At 41.3% G+C, this 17,500-nt stretch overlaps 1 protein-coding gene across 1 annotated transcript; it reads left to right on the top strand.

The window, feature by feature from the left end:
* Positions 1 to 9,799: 9,799 nt before the first annotated feature.
* On the top strand, positions 9,800 to 11,226 carry LOC143034710 (uncharacterized). The gene is made up of 2 exons (XM_076201077.1): positions 9,800 to 9,811; positions 10,417 to 11,226. Exons 1-2 carry the CDS (start codon positions 9,800 to 9,802, stop codon positions 11,224 to 11,226), a joined length of 822 nt encoding a protein of 273 aa, XP_076057192.1.
* The last annotated feature ends 6,274 nt before the right edge of the window (positions 11,227 to 17,500 follow it).

Below are 17,500 nucleotides of genomic sequence, written 5' to 3'. Positions count from 1 at the left end.
GTTCTGTGGCGTTCCCATCGTCTCTTTTATCAAAAATTGTATCTCGTGATAACCCTGTGGGCAGGTTCAGCAGCAGGAAACGTGTCGCATGCCCATATAGACGTTGTTGACGTTCACGAATTATGCTGAAGGTAACTGGCCTAGACTGAGTCTCACAGTACAGCCTTTGGTTTCAGACGAAGTCATTCCAGCAATATCCCATGTTCTTCGAAAGCACTTAATACCAAAGACATCGAGGCGCCTCTTCAAGTCAGCATTCACTGTCCATGTCTCATAGCCGTACAGGAAGACAGGGAGCACAAACGACTTAAAGATTCGAATCTACTCAGTGTACGAATCTTGGTCGTCCTGCAAAAATAACGACAACGCCATATACTCTGGTTCTGAGAGTTCATAACACCATGGCAATGCCATCCCTTCAAAGTACTTCATGACATGAACCACCAGTGTCAATCCTTCCAAGACCTCAATGCCCTCGCCACAGGTATGGGCAGAATGAGCTGTGTCATTCAGTAAGCCCCCAAACTCCTGGACCTTGTTGTTGGTCAGGATAACATGAGAATATAAGAACACAAAAATGAATTATACTGGAAGAGGCCTTAATGCATACACTAGGCTGTTCCATGTCCATTACCAACTATCATCACCATACATAAAGTTACCTAACCTCCTCTTAAAACAGTCATTAGTATCAGCGCTCACGATAAGTTTACTACGTCTATTCCACTTAGTTCATCTTTAACATACAACTCTCTACCGTTTTTCTCCTTAAATGACTTTCCGGCGACATATTGTTTTAGGTAACAATGTCATTTTTGTCTTGTCCATGGCCCCAAACTAGTTATTTTCATCTATATAGAATAGAAAAAAAGCGATTTTGATCCTAAAACGTTGATTTTGTGGTTAGAAAATTAATCGATATTTTTGCCTTATTCTATTGTAGTATGGATTACTATTGGTTTTCATATTAGGTAAAGACTTTTGCAAGATGTCACTTGCTTATCTCCTTACTTTTGGAATGTTGCAAATTTGAACAAAGAAAAAATAAAAAGTGTTCTAGTTTTAAATGTTTTTAATCTTAATAAGATCATTCATGAACTGACCAGATCTAGCAAGAAATTTCTCATATTTAGAAGAATTCGCTTACATTTCAGAAATCTTCTCAAAGGTTGTAGAATGTTTTTCAATTTTTTCAGAAGTTTCTAGAAAAAAATAGAATATTCTATTCAATGTAAACGTTTCCAGAATATTCTAAAACTTTCTAGAAAAAAGTAGAATACTCAAGAATATTCTAGAATCTACAAGTTATTTTCTAGAATAATTCAGAATATTCTAAAGTAGGTACAAGAATATTCTGGAACACATTCTAGAGAGACTAAAAATATTCTAGAATACTGCTTGACAATATATAAAAGTTGAGGCTTACAGAACACAAATCAGTTTTCCTTTGTCTGCCTGAGAAGACAAATCATAAGATCGAGACAAGACCTGGGCACTTCATTTTGCTTGTGAGCATTGTAAGAGAACGCTAGTATGTAAGATAGTTGTTATTTTTTCAAGAATAAAATCCAGTTAATAACTAAAATGAAGATAAAACAAGTTTAACAGAAACTCACACTGTTGTTTTTTACAGGATGGTATAGAGCAGTGGTTCCCAAACTTTTTCAGCTTGTTACCCAGTTTATCATGCCACATTAAGCATGTTACCCCTTTCACAAAATGTTGTCAACATTGATATATATGGCTAAATTAAAACACTAGAGATATTTTCATTTACTTATTGTGCATCTCTAATGACTATTGCTAAAGATGGAATTGCATCTTTGAAGCTAATTGAGGAATTCTTGGCTTCTTGATTTTCAGAATTCTTAACTTTTTCTTTTTTCTGTCACCCCTCCATTACCCCTGAAAATTGGTTAAATTACCCCCAGTTTGGGAACCACTGGTATAGAGGGAAAAACAGAGCCATGGAATTTGGTTTTTCTAGAATGTGGCTTGAACATACTGATCACTCAACTGACTGCTCTTTTTCTGCATGGTGGATCCTTCCAAACGCCGATCTGGGAAAAATGCAGCTGCTGTTCTCTATCCAGACATTCCATCTTCCATTGTACCAGTACTACACAGTGCTGGTTTTCCAGCACCAGCTCCTCCAGAAAGAAGTCAACTATCAGAAGAAATCAGAAAGTCAGAAGATGAGCTAAATAGGGAGGAAGACTGTGATATCACAGATACAGTTGTAGTTGGGAGGAGTTCTTACTACCCAAACTAAAGAGACCTCAATGACCTCATCAGAGGTCTTGGTTTGAGAAAGTTAAATGGTGAGCTTTTGATTTCAAGGCTGAAGGAATGGGATTTAATTGATGACAGTGTGCAAGTGAACAGCCAAAGAAAAAAAAAACTGGAAATTTTGAAATACAGTAAGTATGACTTGGAAATTATTGGAGTCTTCAAGATGGTGGATTTCTTGATAGGACTACAAGGAGGTTTTACCAAGAATTCCTGTTTTCTTTACCTTTGGTACAGTAGAGACAGAGCAGCATATTACCAGAGAAAGCACTGGCCTCCAAGGGCTGACATGCAGTGGGAGCATACAATATCAAATGTGTGTGTGTGTGTGTGTGTGTGTGTGTGTGTGTGTCTGTGTGTGTGTGCGTGCGTGCGTGCGTGCGTGCGTGTGTGTGTGTGTGTGTGTGTGTGTGTGTGTGTGTGTGTGTGTGTGTGTGTGTGTATGGTCACCGAATCTCATTAAAGACATTGACAGATTGGAAAGAGTACAACGGCGAGCCACAAAACTGATTCCAAATATCAAAAATAAATCATACGAAAATCGACTAAAACATATGAATCTGTTTTCCCTAAAAAAGCGTAGACTCAGAGATGACTTGATACAGGTCTTTAAAATTCTAAAGGGAATTAATTGACAACATCAAAAGTGACCAAATTTTTACATTGAATGAGAATCAGACAAGAAACAATGGTCTCAATCTGTCCGGAAATAGATTCAATTTGGAAGTAGGTAGAAACAACTTTGCCAACCGTGTAGTTAATGAATGGAATAAACTTCCTGCACAGGTAGTGCAATGTAGTTCAGTTCAAAGCTTTAAGAATCATTTAGATAAATACCTAAGTAAGATGCTGTAATGATTATAATTTATCTTATATTATTTGTTTTTGTTTTGTTATCATTTGTCTGTCTGATTTTTATTTATCATTAGTTATATGTCAATTTATTATTATTTACTATTTACCTGTTTGTTTATTATTTAACTATACCTATGCATTTATTTATGTATTTTATTTGTTATTTACATTATCATAGTTTTATTTATTATTTTATTATTATTATGATTTTTTTTTCGCATCCGACCTAGATATGGATCAAAAGGTCTCCTGTCGGCATGCTCCGCCTTTGTAAATCCTTTGTAATCCTTTGTGTGTGTGTGTGTGTGTGTGTGTGTGTGTGTGATTCACCTTGGTTTTGGTCTTTGGATTACGTGTTGGACACGTGATCAACAGCTATTTCACTCCCGGAAGAGATCTCAGAGCTCGTATGACCGATCTATGGGTAATACTTTGACCTTACACGCACCCCCCCCCCCAACTCCCCGCCCACAAGAATTGGAGTAACGACTCGAAGCGCAGTGATACTGATATTATTTTTAGCCCTGGTCAGGATTCGAACCCGGACCGCTGTAGTGACAGATTGGGACTCTACTAACCGCGCCAACGAGTCGTGTGTGTGTGTGTGTGTGTGTGTGTGTATGTGTGTGTGTGTGTGTCTGATACATGGGCAATGGAAACAAAATATGGAAGATTAGCATATAGTAGTATTAAGGATATCAACAACTTATATTCTTACACAAATAGCCTATGGTATTTCATGTCTTCCTATGTTTTTACAACTTAATTCACTTTTTATAATTCAGACTGATTGACTGGAATTGTACGACACAAAATTACATTATATCACTCCATAGCATTACTATTGTTCCCTGACCTTCTCCATGGTCTGGGCAGTTTCCTCAGACTGGGGTTTTTATGAAAAGGAGGAGGAGGAGGAGGAGGAAAAGAGGCAAGCAGACCGCTATTCGATGGGCGTCGCCTGCGCGTCGCTGGTATATAAGTGAGGGGTGCCCGCTCTCCCCTTTACAATAGCTCATAACCTCACAGAAGCAACATGAAAACTTTCGTAAGTGTGGGCCTTAGCAACATCTTTCATAGTGTGCATTTGGCAGCTAAGTAAACAACCATGGGGACATTACACAAACCTGGCGTAGCCTCAGCTTCACTCCAGAGCATTCAATCTCTCCATTCCCTACCCTAACATAAGCCCTTGCAACTCACGTAAAGCTCTTGATCGCCCATAACCTTCCCTCTATCCCATACATCTGTAAAACATCTCAAAATGCCTTCTTGTCAACCCTGTCACATGCTTACTCCAAAAGGCAAATCGTCGTGTTACTGTAAAATATATCAATCTCCATTTCTGAAGTTATTTGAAAAATTATACCCCTATTTCTTTAAAACAACTTGTTTTTTATATGTTTCGGTTGTGAAAAGGAGAAATCATTTAAGGATTATCTTGAGTTGAAATTTATTTCTTGAAAAAGACATTTTCGAACGTACTTATATTCTATCTCTTTTATTTTGCTCTTTTGCTTGGCCTCCTTGACCCTCTTCTGTGAGAGTTAGATCCTTCAAATCACCTAATGGCAACCAGAGGAAATTACCTAAATATCCAATCGAGTTAATTGGACTATTAAAGACTCTATTAAATCTCTAAGAGACTGAATGCTCTCTAAGTCTGATCAAAATGTATGATGTCAGTCTGGAGATAGTTACAAATCTAATTTTCTGGAGCAGAAATATCAAGCTAAAATCTGTCATATGCTAAGGTATTATTCATGTTTATACTTCGACAGGCGATCTTGTTCCTCGTGGGCTTGGCCTCCACAGCTCCCATGGCGTCCCCCGAGTACACCCCTGAGGTGGCCGCGGCCAGAGCCGAGTTCGAGGCCGCCTATGCAGCCGCTGTCGCCGCCGCCGCCGTGCTTCCTGAAGCCTCTTACCTCGAGTACACTCCCGAGGTGGCAGCAGCCAGGGAGGAGTTCATGGCCGCCTACAACGCAGTTTTCCTTGCTGCCTCTGAGGCTGAGGCTGCTCCTGCTGCCGAGGCTGAGGCTGCTGAAGCCCCAGCTAAGGCCGTGGCAGAGGTTGAACTGAAAGCTGCGGAGGAAGCGCCCGTGGAAGTCACCCCTGTAGAGGAACCTGCAGGCGAGGCAGCAGAGGTCGCTGTTGAAGCTGCTGCTCCTTTTGTGGCTCCCGAACCCGTCACTGACACCGAAGAAGTCGCCCTGGCCAAGAAAGAGTTCGCCACTGCCTACGAAGCCGCCCTTGCTGCCATCGCCGACAACGCTCTTCCCGAAGTCATCCACCCCGAAGATACTCCCGAGGTTGCTGACGCCAAGGCCAAGTTCGCCGCCGCCTACAAAGCTGCCGCCACCATGGCTGAACTTGCTGCCGATGTCGATTTCGATGGATCCCTCTCCCGATTCTCCGGTCTCCTTTCCCCGCTGCTCACCAACACCCTTCCCTTCGGTGCCTACGGTGTCCACGCCCCACTCCTCCACGCCCATGCTCCTCTGGCCTACTCTGCTTCCCCTCTCACCGTGAAGGGTGCCCACATCCCCTTCGCTTCCCCCTACCTCTTTATCAAGGCCTAAATGCCCGGTGTAAACCGTTGATAGAGTTTTGTATTGTATATAGGATTCAGATAAAAAAAAAAAAAACCACTAATGCAGTGTTTCCTTGACTCTACTTAGGTGCTATCTGTTCCCAGTCCTCCTTTGTCTAAATACCATCTCGATTTGAGGGATATGCTAGGGAGTGAGTTGCTTCTCTCATATGCCGGTACCATTCCCCACGGTCTCATTGAACAAGCTCCCAAGCAGCCACCGTTCCCACTCCAAACAACTCTCGATAGATTCGATCAACTTGCACCAGCCATGAATTCTGTGGGCGTTCCCTTCGTCTCTTCCATCGAGGATAAATTCAAGATCAGAGAAACGTGCCACATGCTCATATAGATGGTGATAACGCTCACGAATTATGCTGGTAACTGGCCTAGACTGAGTCTTAGTGCAGTCTTTGGTTTCAGACGAAATAATTCCAGCGATACTCCATCATTCTCTGAAGGCACTTAATACCAAAGTCAGAATTCAATGTTGTCTCACAGCCGCACAGCAGGGCAAGGAACACAAGTGACTTTAAGATTCGAATCTTAGTCGTCCTGCATAAGTAACGATAATGCCATATACCCTGGTTGAAAGAGTTCACAAAAGTATGTGCAGTGCCAATCCTTCTTGACATGACCCATCACTGTTATGCACTACAGTCTACACTATCAAGATCTGTAAAGCTTTCCAAGATCTCAGTGTCTTCGCCACATGTATGGACAAATTGAATTGTCATCTAATAAGATCCCAAATTCCTGGACCTTGGTCTTGGTCAAGGAAACATAAAAACATAAGAATGAAGTGGACTGCAAGAGACCATAAGGCCTACACTGGACAGTTCCATGTCCATTACAACCCATCATCCCCATCCATATAGTTATCTAATCTTTTCTTAAAACAACTGATATTTTCACTGCTCACGATATGGTTACTAAGTCTATTCCATTCGTTAAGCACTTAGATTAACCTGCAATATACAAGTCTCGTAGATTTGTAGTTGAGATCTACATTGAAAGTTTGGTGAGGCAAACGAGGTGAAAGTCATTTCGTTTTAATCTCTCCGTCGTCTGTCTTTTACAATCATAGAGCAACCTCCGAGCAAAACCCGGGGAGATGCCAGATTCTTTTTACACGATACGAGTTGGCTATTGCCACAATGATACATAATTTCTCCAATATCTACAATGTACAATGCATGGACTGAGTCTGGACACTCAGTATCCATGCATGGGATATTTACACAAAATAGGAACATAAAAGAAATGTTTTGTATGTATACCGATAAATAAATAGTTGACATATTATGATCTGGTAGGTTGGCAATGTTGAACACAGCTGTCTCGATTATTTGGTCAGGTGTTTAGGTGTGGTCCGGAATGCCTGGGTCCTCTTACCCCTGTCAGGTTCGATGACAACGGAGGGTCCCTTGAGAGCTAGATACGAGCACAATAGAGGGTCCCTTAAGAGTTGTGTGAAGATGTCGGAGTTCCATCTCACTCCACATGCATGCGTGCGCGCGTGTGCAGGCTAGACATCTAAAGGATTGACTCTTCCTTTCAATCATCTTGCAACACTCTACCATCATTTTTCTTATATGACCTTCTGGCGAAAGATTACAGAGGACATTTTTTTCTCAAATCTCAGTTGCATGAAAGTTCTTTACTGTTTCTTATTACGTTTTATCTGATTTCAAATATTGAAACGATTTTGTTCTGTATGCTCTAGTTTTCATGCAATTTGAGAGATTATATTTTATCTTTTTGCACCAAATGAATTATCTACTCGTTTATGGTACCAATAGAAATATATAGTTTTGTTTGTGGTTTCTTTCAGATTTAATCATGGCTATAAGGAGACATCAATGTGTGAACAAACCTGAGGCTTTCATATTTCCGAAATTGGGAACATGTTCTTGTGCAAAATTTTAAATGATTGGAGATTATCTCTAGGTAGTTCTAAGCGCAACGTGAAGTGTGTTCTATTACACAATAGCAATGTCTATGCAGTTATTTTAGTAGGTCATTCTGTGTGTTTACGAAAGGAGCATAATGAAATTAAAACTATGATAGACCTCCTAAAATACCACGAACACAACTGGACAATTTGCGTGAACCTCAAAAAGGTGAAGTTCCTCCTTAGTCAACAAAGAGGATTTTTCAAAGTATGCTTTCTTACTATGTGGGATAGCTGAGCTAGAGACAAGCACTGGAACCAGCAAGAGTGGCCCTTACGTGAGACTTTGGAAGCTGGTATGCCAAATACTGTCAATGATCCAGTCGTCAGTCGAGATATGATCATATTTCCTCCTCTCCGGATCAAGCTGGGCTTGATGAAATAGTTTGTCAGAGCATTAAGTACTAACGGTGAATGCTTCCAACACAGTCACGGTTCTCCCTGCTTAGCCATTTGAGAAGAACAAGGCAGGTGTGTTTGATGGACCACGGATTCGAGCACCTGCACGTGATTAAGACTTTGTCAGAAAGATGAATGATAAGGAAAGGGGAGCATGGCTTTCATTTATGGGTGTAATGGAAAACTTTTTCGGTAATAAAAAGGCTGACAACTATGAAACCCTTGTAACAACCTTGTTGTCAGCTTTTCATAACATTGGGTGCAACATATGTGTCAAACTCCATTTACTATACTGTCATTTTGACAGATTTTCCGAGAACTTAGGGGAAGTAAGTGACGAGCAAGGCGAGCGGTTTCATCAGGACATCAAGACCATGGAGGAGCGCTACCAAGGAAGATGAGACAAACATATGATGACAGATTACCGCTGGAACATTAAACGAGATTGTCCTGAGACAGTTTACAAATGCAAGAGCTTCAAGCGCAAATTCCTGCCTGACTAAAATGTAACTGAGCTTTGTATCTTCATAGCAACACGTTTCTTATATAACAATGATTGTCATATAAACTTTAACCCTTGTGTTGATTGAACATGTTTCGAATAATGTTGTGAATAAATCTTGACTATGTAACGTTTTCTTTTTATATTCACCTGTTAATTTAACGAGAGTTTAATCACATATTTCTTTTAATAGACAACGATACCAACGAGACAAAAACAAATTTTTGATATTTTGAAATACCTCGATTACAAAAAAGAAAAAAAAAGAGCTTTCAGGAAAAAATAATATTTGAAATAGATACATTTGAAATAGAAAAAAAAACTGTTTGATATCTATAAGAAAAAAAAATAATTGTTGAGCTGTGTAATCACTGAATGATATTCCTAAATCCTTGTCCTCCTTTGACTTTGTGAATAATTCATCTCTGATTTCATAACTTCCCAATGGTAATTTTTTTCTATATCTATTTTCAAGGTTTTATATCTCTTTGCATTGAAATTAGTTTTCCAACTCTGAATCCATTCACATACAATATCTATGTCTTCCTATTAGCTTTCCAACTCTGAATCCATTCACATATAATATCTATGTCTTCCTATTAGTTTTTCAACTCTGAATCCATGCACGCACAATATCTATGTCTTCTTATGATAATTTACAACCCTTTCATTTTACATTTTTTCGTGATCTTATGTGTGTGTGCGTGTGTGTGTGTGTACGTGTGTGTGTGTGTGTGTGTGTGTTTGTGTATGTGTGCGTATGTGTGTGTATTTGTGTGTATGTATGTGTATTTGTGTGCGATACATGAGCAATTGAAGCAAAATATGGAAAATAAGTATATTGTAGTATAAACTGTATCAACGCCTTATTTCTTTACACAAATACCCTACAGTACTTCATGCCTTCCTATCTTTATACAACTTAACTCACTTGATGTTTCAAACAAAGTGACTGGAAGTCTACAAAAAAAAAAAAAAAAAAAAAATATTACTACTCCAAAGCATTACTATTTCACCCTGATCTTGTCCATGGTCTGGGCAGTTTCCACAGACTGGGGTGTTTGCAAAAAGGAGGAGAGGAGGAGGAGGAGAAGGAGATGATACAAGTAGACCGCTATTCGATGGGCGTCGCCTGCGCGTCGGTGGTATATAAGCGAGGGATGCCCGCTCTACCCCGTACAATAGCTCACAACCTCACACAAGCAACATGGAAGTTTTCGTAAGTGTGGGTCCTCCTACCTTAGCAACATCTTTCATAGTGTGGATTTGACAGCCAAGTAAACAGCCATGGGGATATAACACAACCCTGGCGTAACCCCTTCTTCACACCAGACCAGTAACTCCCTCCTTTCCCTACCCTAACATAAGCATTTTTGATCGTCCTCAACAATCGTACTCCTATTACATATGTTTGCAAAACACCCACAATGCCTTCTTGTCAACAATGTCAAATGCCTTTTGTAGGGACAGATCTTCATGTAGTTGTTTTAAAAACTTATCAATCTTCTTTTCTGAAGACTTTTGTAGAAATGTTTTATCTTATTTCTATAAAATAATTTGTTTTCCTTTGAAAAGGCACACGAATGTAGATAAAAATATAAATCGATTAATGGCAACCAGAGAAAATTATCAAAACCTCCATTGGAGTTAATTGAGTTTCCAGAGACTCTGTTAACTATCTAAGAGACTAAAACTTCTCTTAGTTTGACCAGAATCGCTTGATGTCAGATTGGAGAAAATCACAAAATTGGTTCTCAGGAGTAGAAAGATTAGGTTAAGATCTGTCAAAGGCTAAGGTATCATTCCACGTATCTGCTCCAACAGGCGATCCTATTCCTCGTGGGCTTAGCCTCAGCAGCTCCCATGGCATCCCCCGAATACACCCCCGAGGTGGCCGCGGCCAGAGCCGAGTTCGAGGCCGCCTATGCAGCCGCTGTCGCCGCCGCCGCCGTGCTTCCTGAAGCCTCTTACCTCGAGTACACCGCCGAAGTAGCAGCAGCCAGGGAGGAGTTCATGGCCGCCTACAACGCAGCTTTCCTTGCTGCCTCAGAGGCAGAAGCTGCTCCTGCTGTCGAGGCTGAGGCTGAAGTCCCAGCTGAAATCCCAGCTGAAGCCGTGGCAGAGGTTGAACTGAAAGCTGCCGAGGAAGCACCCGTGGAAATCGCACCTGAAGTTACCCCTGTGGAGGCTGCTGCTGCACCTCTTGTGGCCCCCGAACCCGTCACCGACACCGAAGAAGTCGCCCTGGCCAAGAAGGAGTTTGCCGCCGCCTACGAAGCTGCTGTTGCCGCTATTGCTGCCGGTGCTCTTCCCGAGGTTGTTCATCCTGAGGGCGCCCCCGCACCCGTAGAAGATACTTCCGAGGTTGCTGACGCCAAGGCCAAGTTCGCCGCCGCCTACAAAGCTGCCGCCACCATGGCCGAACTTGCTGCCGATGTCGATCTCGACGGATCCCTCTCCCGACTCTCCGGTCTCCTTTCCCCACTGCTGACCAACACCCTTCCCTTCGGTGCCTACGGAATCCACGCCCCACTCCTCCACGCTCATGCTCCTCTGGCCTACTCTGCTTCCCCTCTCACCGTGAAGGGTGCCCGCATCCCCTTCGCTTCTCCTTTCCTCTTCGTCAAAGCCTAATGACCCGTTGGAAACCGTTGTGAGAATTTTGTACTGTACATAGGATTCAAATAAAAAGAAATCACTAAGGCAGCCTTTTGTTGACTCTGCTTTGGTACTATCTATTCCCAATGTTCCTTTGTCTAAATAACATCATTATAGATTGGGGGTATACGTCAGGTGAGTGACTTGCTGTTCTCACATTCCGGCACCAGTCTCCTCGACCTCAACGAATAAGCTCCCAAACAGACACCTTTCCCAGTCCAAACAGGTCTCGAAAGGTTCGATCAATTTGCCTAGCTATAAATTTTGTGGGTGTTCCCGTTGTCCCTGTATTAAGGGTCGTCTCTTGTGGCGACAACCCTGTGGGTAGAATCAACACCAGGGAAGCGTGTCACATGCCCATATAGACGGTGTTGACGTTCATGAATTATGCTGGTAACTGGCCTAGACTGAGTTTCACAGTACAGTCTTTGGTTTCAAGCGAATTCATTCTAGCAATATCTCATGTTCTCCGAAGGTACTTAATACCATAGACATTGCGAGCATAACAAAAGAACATAAGAATAAAGGAGACTGCAAGAGACCATGAGGCCTACACGAGACAGTTCCATGTCTATTACCATTTGCCATCCCCATCTATCATGTAGTCCAACCGTTTCTTAAAAGAACTGATAGTTTCAGCGCTCACTATCTGGTTACTAAGTCTATTCCATTCGTTGACTACCCTATGATGAACCAATTTTTGCCTATTTCCTTCGTAAATCTAAATTTGTCCAGTTTGAATCCATCACTGTCCTTTAGTCTTAATATGGTAACCTTGTGTGCATCGCCCTTATTAAAGCCTTTGATCCACTTAAATACCTCTATTAGATCACCCCGCACTCTGCGTCTTTCCAAAGAGTGTAGGTTATGGTGCCTAAACTTCTCTTCGTAAGGTAAATTTCTGAGCCCATGTATCATTTTGGTCATTCTCCTCTGTACTGATTCTAGTGAATTGATGTCCATTCTATAAGACGGAGACTAAAATTGTACCACATAGTCAAGGATTGGTCTATCTAACGCTAGAGTTTGATTATTACCTCTGCACTTCTATTCTTAACCGTCCTAGCAATGAAACCTAAAGCTCTGTTAGCTTTATTCCTGGCGCTAATGCACTGTTTCCTGGATTTAAGTTCAGGACTCATTAGAACTCCCAAGTCTCTCTCGCACTCAGTTTTCTCTAAAAACGTGTTATTTAAGCTGTATCTATTTTCGGGGTTGTGTAGGCCTAGATTTAACATGCTGTTTTTTGAGATATTGAAGTTCATTTGCCATTTCACCGACCATGTAAAGAATTTGTTAAGATCATCCTACAGAATCTCGGCGTCGGCTTTTAACCTAATTAGACGTCCTATTTTAGTGTCGTCTGCAAGCTTACTAACATCACTATTAATCCCATTGTCCAAGTCGTTTATGTATATGATCAACAATAAGAGACCCAAAAAAGAGCTCTGGGGAACTCCACTAGAAACACTCTCCCATTTGGATTTTACACCATTTATGGTGACCCGCTATTTTCTATCACTAATCCAAGCTCTAATTCATTCTAACACTTTTCCTCCTATGCCATGGGTTTTGGTTTTATTTAGTAGTCGTTAATGGGGCACCTTGTCGAATGCTTTGCTAAAGTCAAGGCAAATAACATCGTAACTATCATTGTTATCTGACCCCCTATATATTTAGTGTAAAAGGATAGAAGATTAGTCACACATGATCTACCCCTGAAGAAACCATGCTGTATGTCACGAATCAAATTATGTCTCTCGATGTGTTCTCAAAGTCTACTAGCTATTATTGATTCAAGTATTTTACCTATAACTGATATCAGACTGATTGGCCTGTAGTTGCATATAGACGATTTATCTCCCTTCTTGAAAACAGAAACAACGTTTGCTTGCCCACAAGCAATATGCACAAAACCAGTGTCTACCGACTTATTAAATATTTCTGTTAACTGTTCGTAGATTTCAAATTTACACACTTTATGCACTCTCGGAAAAAATCGTCTCTATCCGGGAATTTTGTAGCTTCAAATCTTTCAATTTGCTTGACTACTTCTACTGATATTAGGTAGTTTACTTTCTTCATCCCCACTGAAAATCAGATCGCAGTCAGGTACCTTATTTAACCTTTCCTTAGTAAACACCGAGAGAAAATATTTATTAAACTGCTCACTCATTTTCTCCTCCGATTCTATCTTGACATTTTCGTAATTTTGAATTTGGCCTATCCTTTCCTTATTTTTTGTTCTGTAGAGATGAAAGAAGCACTTTGGGTTGGATCTCGCTTGTCCGGCAAACTTAATTTCATAGTTACGTTTCGCTGTGCACGTATTCTTTTTAACCAGTCTTGCCATGTCTTTATATTTAGATCTAAGGTGTGTTTCCCCGTTTTCTATTCTTACGTAAAGTCCTCTTTTCATTCCGATCTCATGTTTCAGCCTGTCCGTCATCCATTTGGGATTATAACCATTCTCCCGTATTGACTTGAGGGGAATAAATCTATTTTGTGCATTCAGAATTAAAGCTGTTAGGTTACTGTACATTTAATCCGAATCGCTGACCGGGCTGTTGACCCCTCGCCCGCTAGTGACTTGATCGAAGGTAAGCATTTTACCCTCCATGACCCGATCGCTGATCGCACTAATGACGTCTGGACTGACCGTGTATCTGACCCCGTGACAGCCCCCTGGTTCGGTTCCGTAAATAATCCGATGTTTTATATACCTTTTCATCATATCAAAGTTGGCTCTCCTGAAGTCCGGTACTTGAACGTTATTCGTACTTTTTGATTCTTCCTAAATAATATTAAATCTTATTTCTAAATGATCGCTAGAGCCTAGACAACCTCCCACTTTTACGTTACTCGTTAGGTGCTCATTATTAGTTAAAAGTAAGTCCAGAGTATTCTCACCCCGCATAATATAGGTAATCATTTCTTTTAGGAAATAACCTGCATCACATTAAGAAAAATTTCGCTTCCTAATCTCCTACTAATTCTTCCCAGTCAATTTTTCTACAGTTAGAATCTCCCATGATTACAACGCTTTTGTACTGGGAAATCTTGCAAATTTCATGAATCAGGGGATCAGTCTGATTAATGCTCAGGTTAGGAGGTCTGTATAGGACGCCAATGATAAGTTTCTTATTGTTCCCTATAATCTCCACTTAAATAGAGGTGCATCTTTAGATCAGCATTTAATGTCCATATCTCATAGCCGTACATGAACACAGGGCGTACAAGTGACTTGAAGATTCGAATCTACTCAGTGTTTGAATTTTGGTCGTCATGCATAAAAAACGACAATGACATATGGTTTGTTTGAGAGAGTTCAAAACACTATGGGCAATGCCAATCCTTTGAAGTAATTCCTGACATGACCCACCACTGTTATGCAATACACTACCACGGTGTGTCAAGCTTTCCAAGACCTGAATGTCCCCGCCACATATTTGGACAGATTGAACTGTGTCATCCAATAAGTCCCCAAATTCCTGGACCTTGATCTTGGTCTAGGAAAAGATAAGAACATAAGAACACAAGAACAAAGAAAACTGCAAGAGACCATAAGGTCTAAATTAGACAGTTCCATGTCCATTACCATCTATCAACCTCATCCATAAAGTTATAATGACTTTGTCGTAAAACAAACAATAGTTTTACGGCTCACTTATGTTCATCTACACCATACAAGTGTGTACCGTTATTTTCCTTACTTGACCTTCCAATGACAGATTAAATTATCACTAATTGGTATTCCAAACCCGTTTCCTTCTTTGAATTTGTGACTAATTCATCTCTTATTTCATAACTTCATATATAAGGTTTTATATTTCTTTGTATTCGAATGAATTTTCCACCCTAGATCCATACCCGAACATTATTTATGGCTTCATGTAACAGTTTACTACCCTCTTTGGAGGCCATTTCTTCATGAATATATATATACATATACATATATATATATATATATATATATATATATATACATATATGTATATATATATATATGTATATATATGCATATATATATATATATATATTTATGTATGCGTGTGTATGTGTGTGTGTATGTGTGTGTGTGTGTGTGTGTGTGTGTGTGTGTGTGTGTGTGTGTGTATGTGTGTGGGTGTGTCCTTGTGTGTGTGTAAATCAACATGTTCTTGGATCACGTGTTGGGCTTGTGATCGACAGCTACTTCCCTCCCGGATGAGAGCTCAGAGCTCATGTATGACAGATCTATAGTACTGTGACCTGATACACACACACACACACACACACACACACACACACACACACACACACACACACACACACACACACACACACACACACACACACACACACACACACACACACACACACACACACACACACACACACACACACACACACACACACACACACACGCGCGCGCGCACCCAATTCTCAGCCCACTAGAATTGGGGTAACGGCTCGTAGCGCAGCGATACTAAAATCATTTCAGCCCTGAGCAGGATTCGAACTCGGACCGCTGGGTTAGCAGTTGAAAAAGCTACCACTGCATCGTCGAGCCACGAGCGCGCGCGTGCGTCTGTTTGTTTGTGTATGTGTGCGTTATTTTGTGTGTGTGTGTGTTTGTTTGTGTGTGTGTGTGTGTGTGTGTGTGTGTGTGTGTGTGTGTGTGCGTGTGTGTGTGAGTGTGTGTGTGTGTGTGTGTGTGTGTGTGTGTGTGTGTGTGTGTGTGTGTGTGTGTGTGTGTGGGTGTGTGTGTGCGTGTGTGTGGGTAGTTGTGTGGGTGTTTGTGCGTGTCTGTGCGTGTGTGTGTGTTTGTGTGTGTGTGTGTATGCGTGTGTGTATGTATGTATGTGTGTATTGTGCGAAACATGAGCAATTGAAACAAAATATGGAAGGTTAGTATATTTTTGCATAAACTATATCCACGCCTTATTTTCTTACACAAATAATCTATGGTAATTCACTCCTTCCTATCTTTACACAACTTAATTCAGTTGATAATTCAAAGTAAGTGACTCGAACTCAACGACACAAAATTACCTTATATTACTCCATAGCATTACTATTTCACCCTGATCTTGTCCATGGTCTGGGCAGATTCCTCAGATTGGGGTGTTCACGATAAGGAGGAGGGAGAGAAGAAGTAATCAGACCGCTATTTGATGGGCGTCGCCTGCGCGTCGCTGGTATATAAGCGAAGGATGCCCGCTCTACCCCGTACAATAGCTCACAACCTCACATAAGCAACATGGAAGTTTTCGTAAGTGTGGGTCCTCCTACCTTAGCAACATCTTTCATAGTGTGCACTTGGCAGCCAAGAAAACAGCCATGGGGATATAACACAATTCTGGCGTAGCCCCTTCTTCCCACTAGACCAGTAACTCCCTCTATTCCCTACCCGAACATGAACTCTTTAGAGCGCCCTCAACAATCGTACTCCTATTCCATAGACTTGCAAAATACACCATAATGCCTTCTTGTCAACAATGTGAAATGCCTTTTGCAAGGGACAGACATTCATGTAATTGTTTTAAAACTTATGTTCTTTTATGAAGACTTATATAGAAGTGTTTTATCCTATTTCTTTATAATAACTTGTTTTCCTTTAAAAAGACACATGAATGTAGATAAAAACATAAATCGCATAATGACAACCACAGAAAATGATAAAAACCTCCTTTGGAGTTAATTGGGTTTCCAGAGGCTCTATTAATTATCTAAGAGACTAAAACTTCTCTTAGTTTAACCAAAATCGCTTGATGTCATATTGGAGAAAATCACAAAATTGGTTCTCAGGAGTAGAAAGATTAGGCTAAGGTCTGTCGATGGCTAAGGTATCATTCCATGTTCTACTTTGACAGGCGATCCTATTCCTCGTGGGCTTGGCCTCTGCAGCTCCCATGGCGTCCCCCGAGTACACCCCCGAGGTGGCCGTGGCCAGAGCCGAGTTCGAGGCCGCCTATGCAGCCGCCGTCGCCGCCGCCGCCGTCCTTCCTGAAGCCTCTTACCTCGAGTACACTCCCGAGGTGGCAGCAGCCAGGGAGGAGTTTATGGCCGCCTACAACGCAGCTTTCCTTGCTGCCTCTGAGGCGGAGGCTGCTCCTGCTGCCGAGGTTGAGGCTGAAGCCGTGGTAGAGGTTGAACTGAAAGCTGCCGAGGAAGCACCCGTAGAAATCGCACCTGTAGAAGAACCTGCAGCCGAGGCTGAGCTGGAAGCTCCTGCAGAAGAGGCCGTAGAAGTCGCTGTTGAAGCTGC

Source organism: Oratosquilla oratoria, chromosome 17, assembly GCF_046742065.1.
Source record: "Oratosquilla oratoria isolate Oo_2021 chromosome 17, ASM4674206v1, whole genome shotgun sequence".
Lineage (NCBI taxonomy): Eukaryota > Metazoa > Arthropoda > Malacostraca > Stomatopoda > Squillidae > Oratosquilla > Oratosquilla oratoria.
Note: the sequence above shows the minus strand (reverse complement) of the source record. Positions and strands in the feature narration are given on the sequence as shown.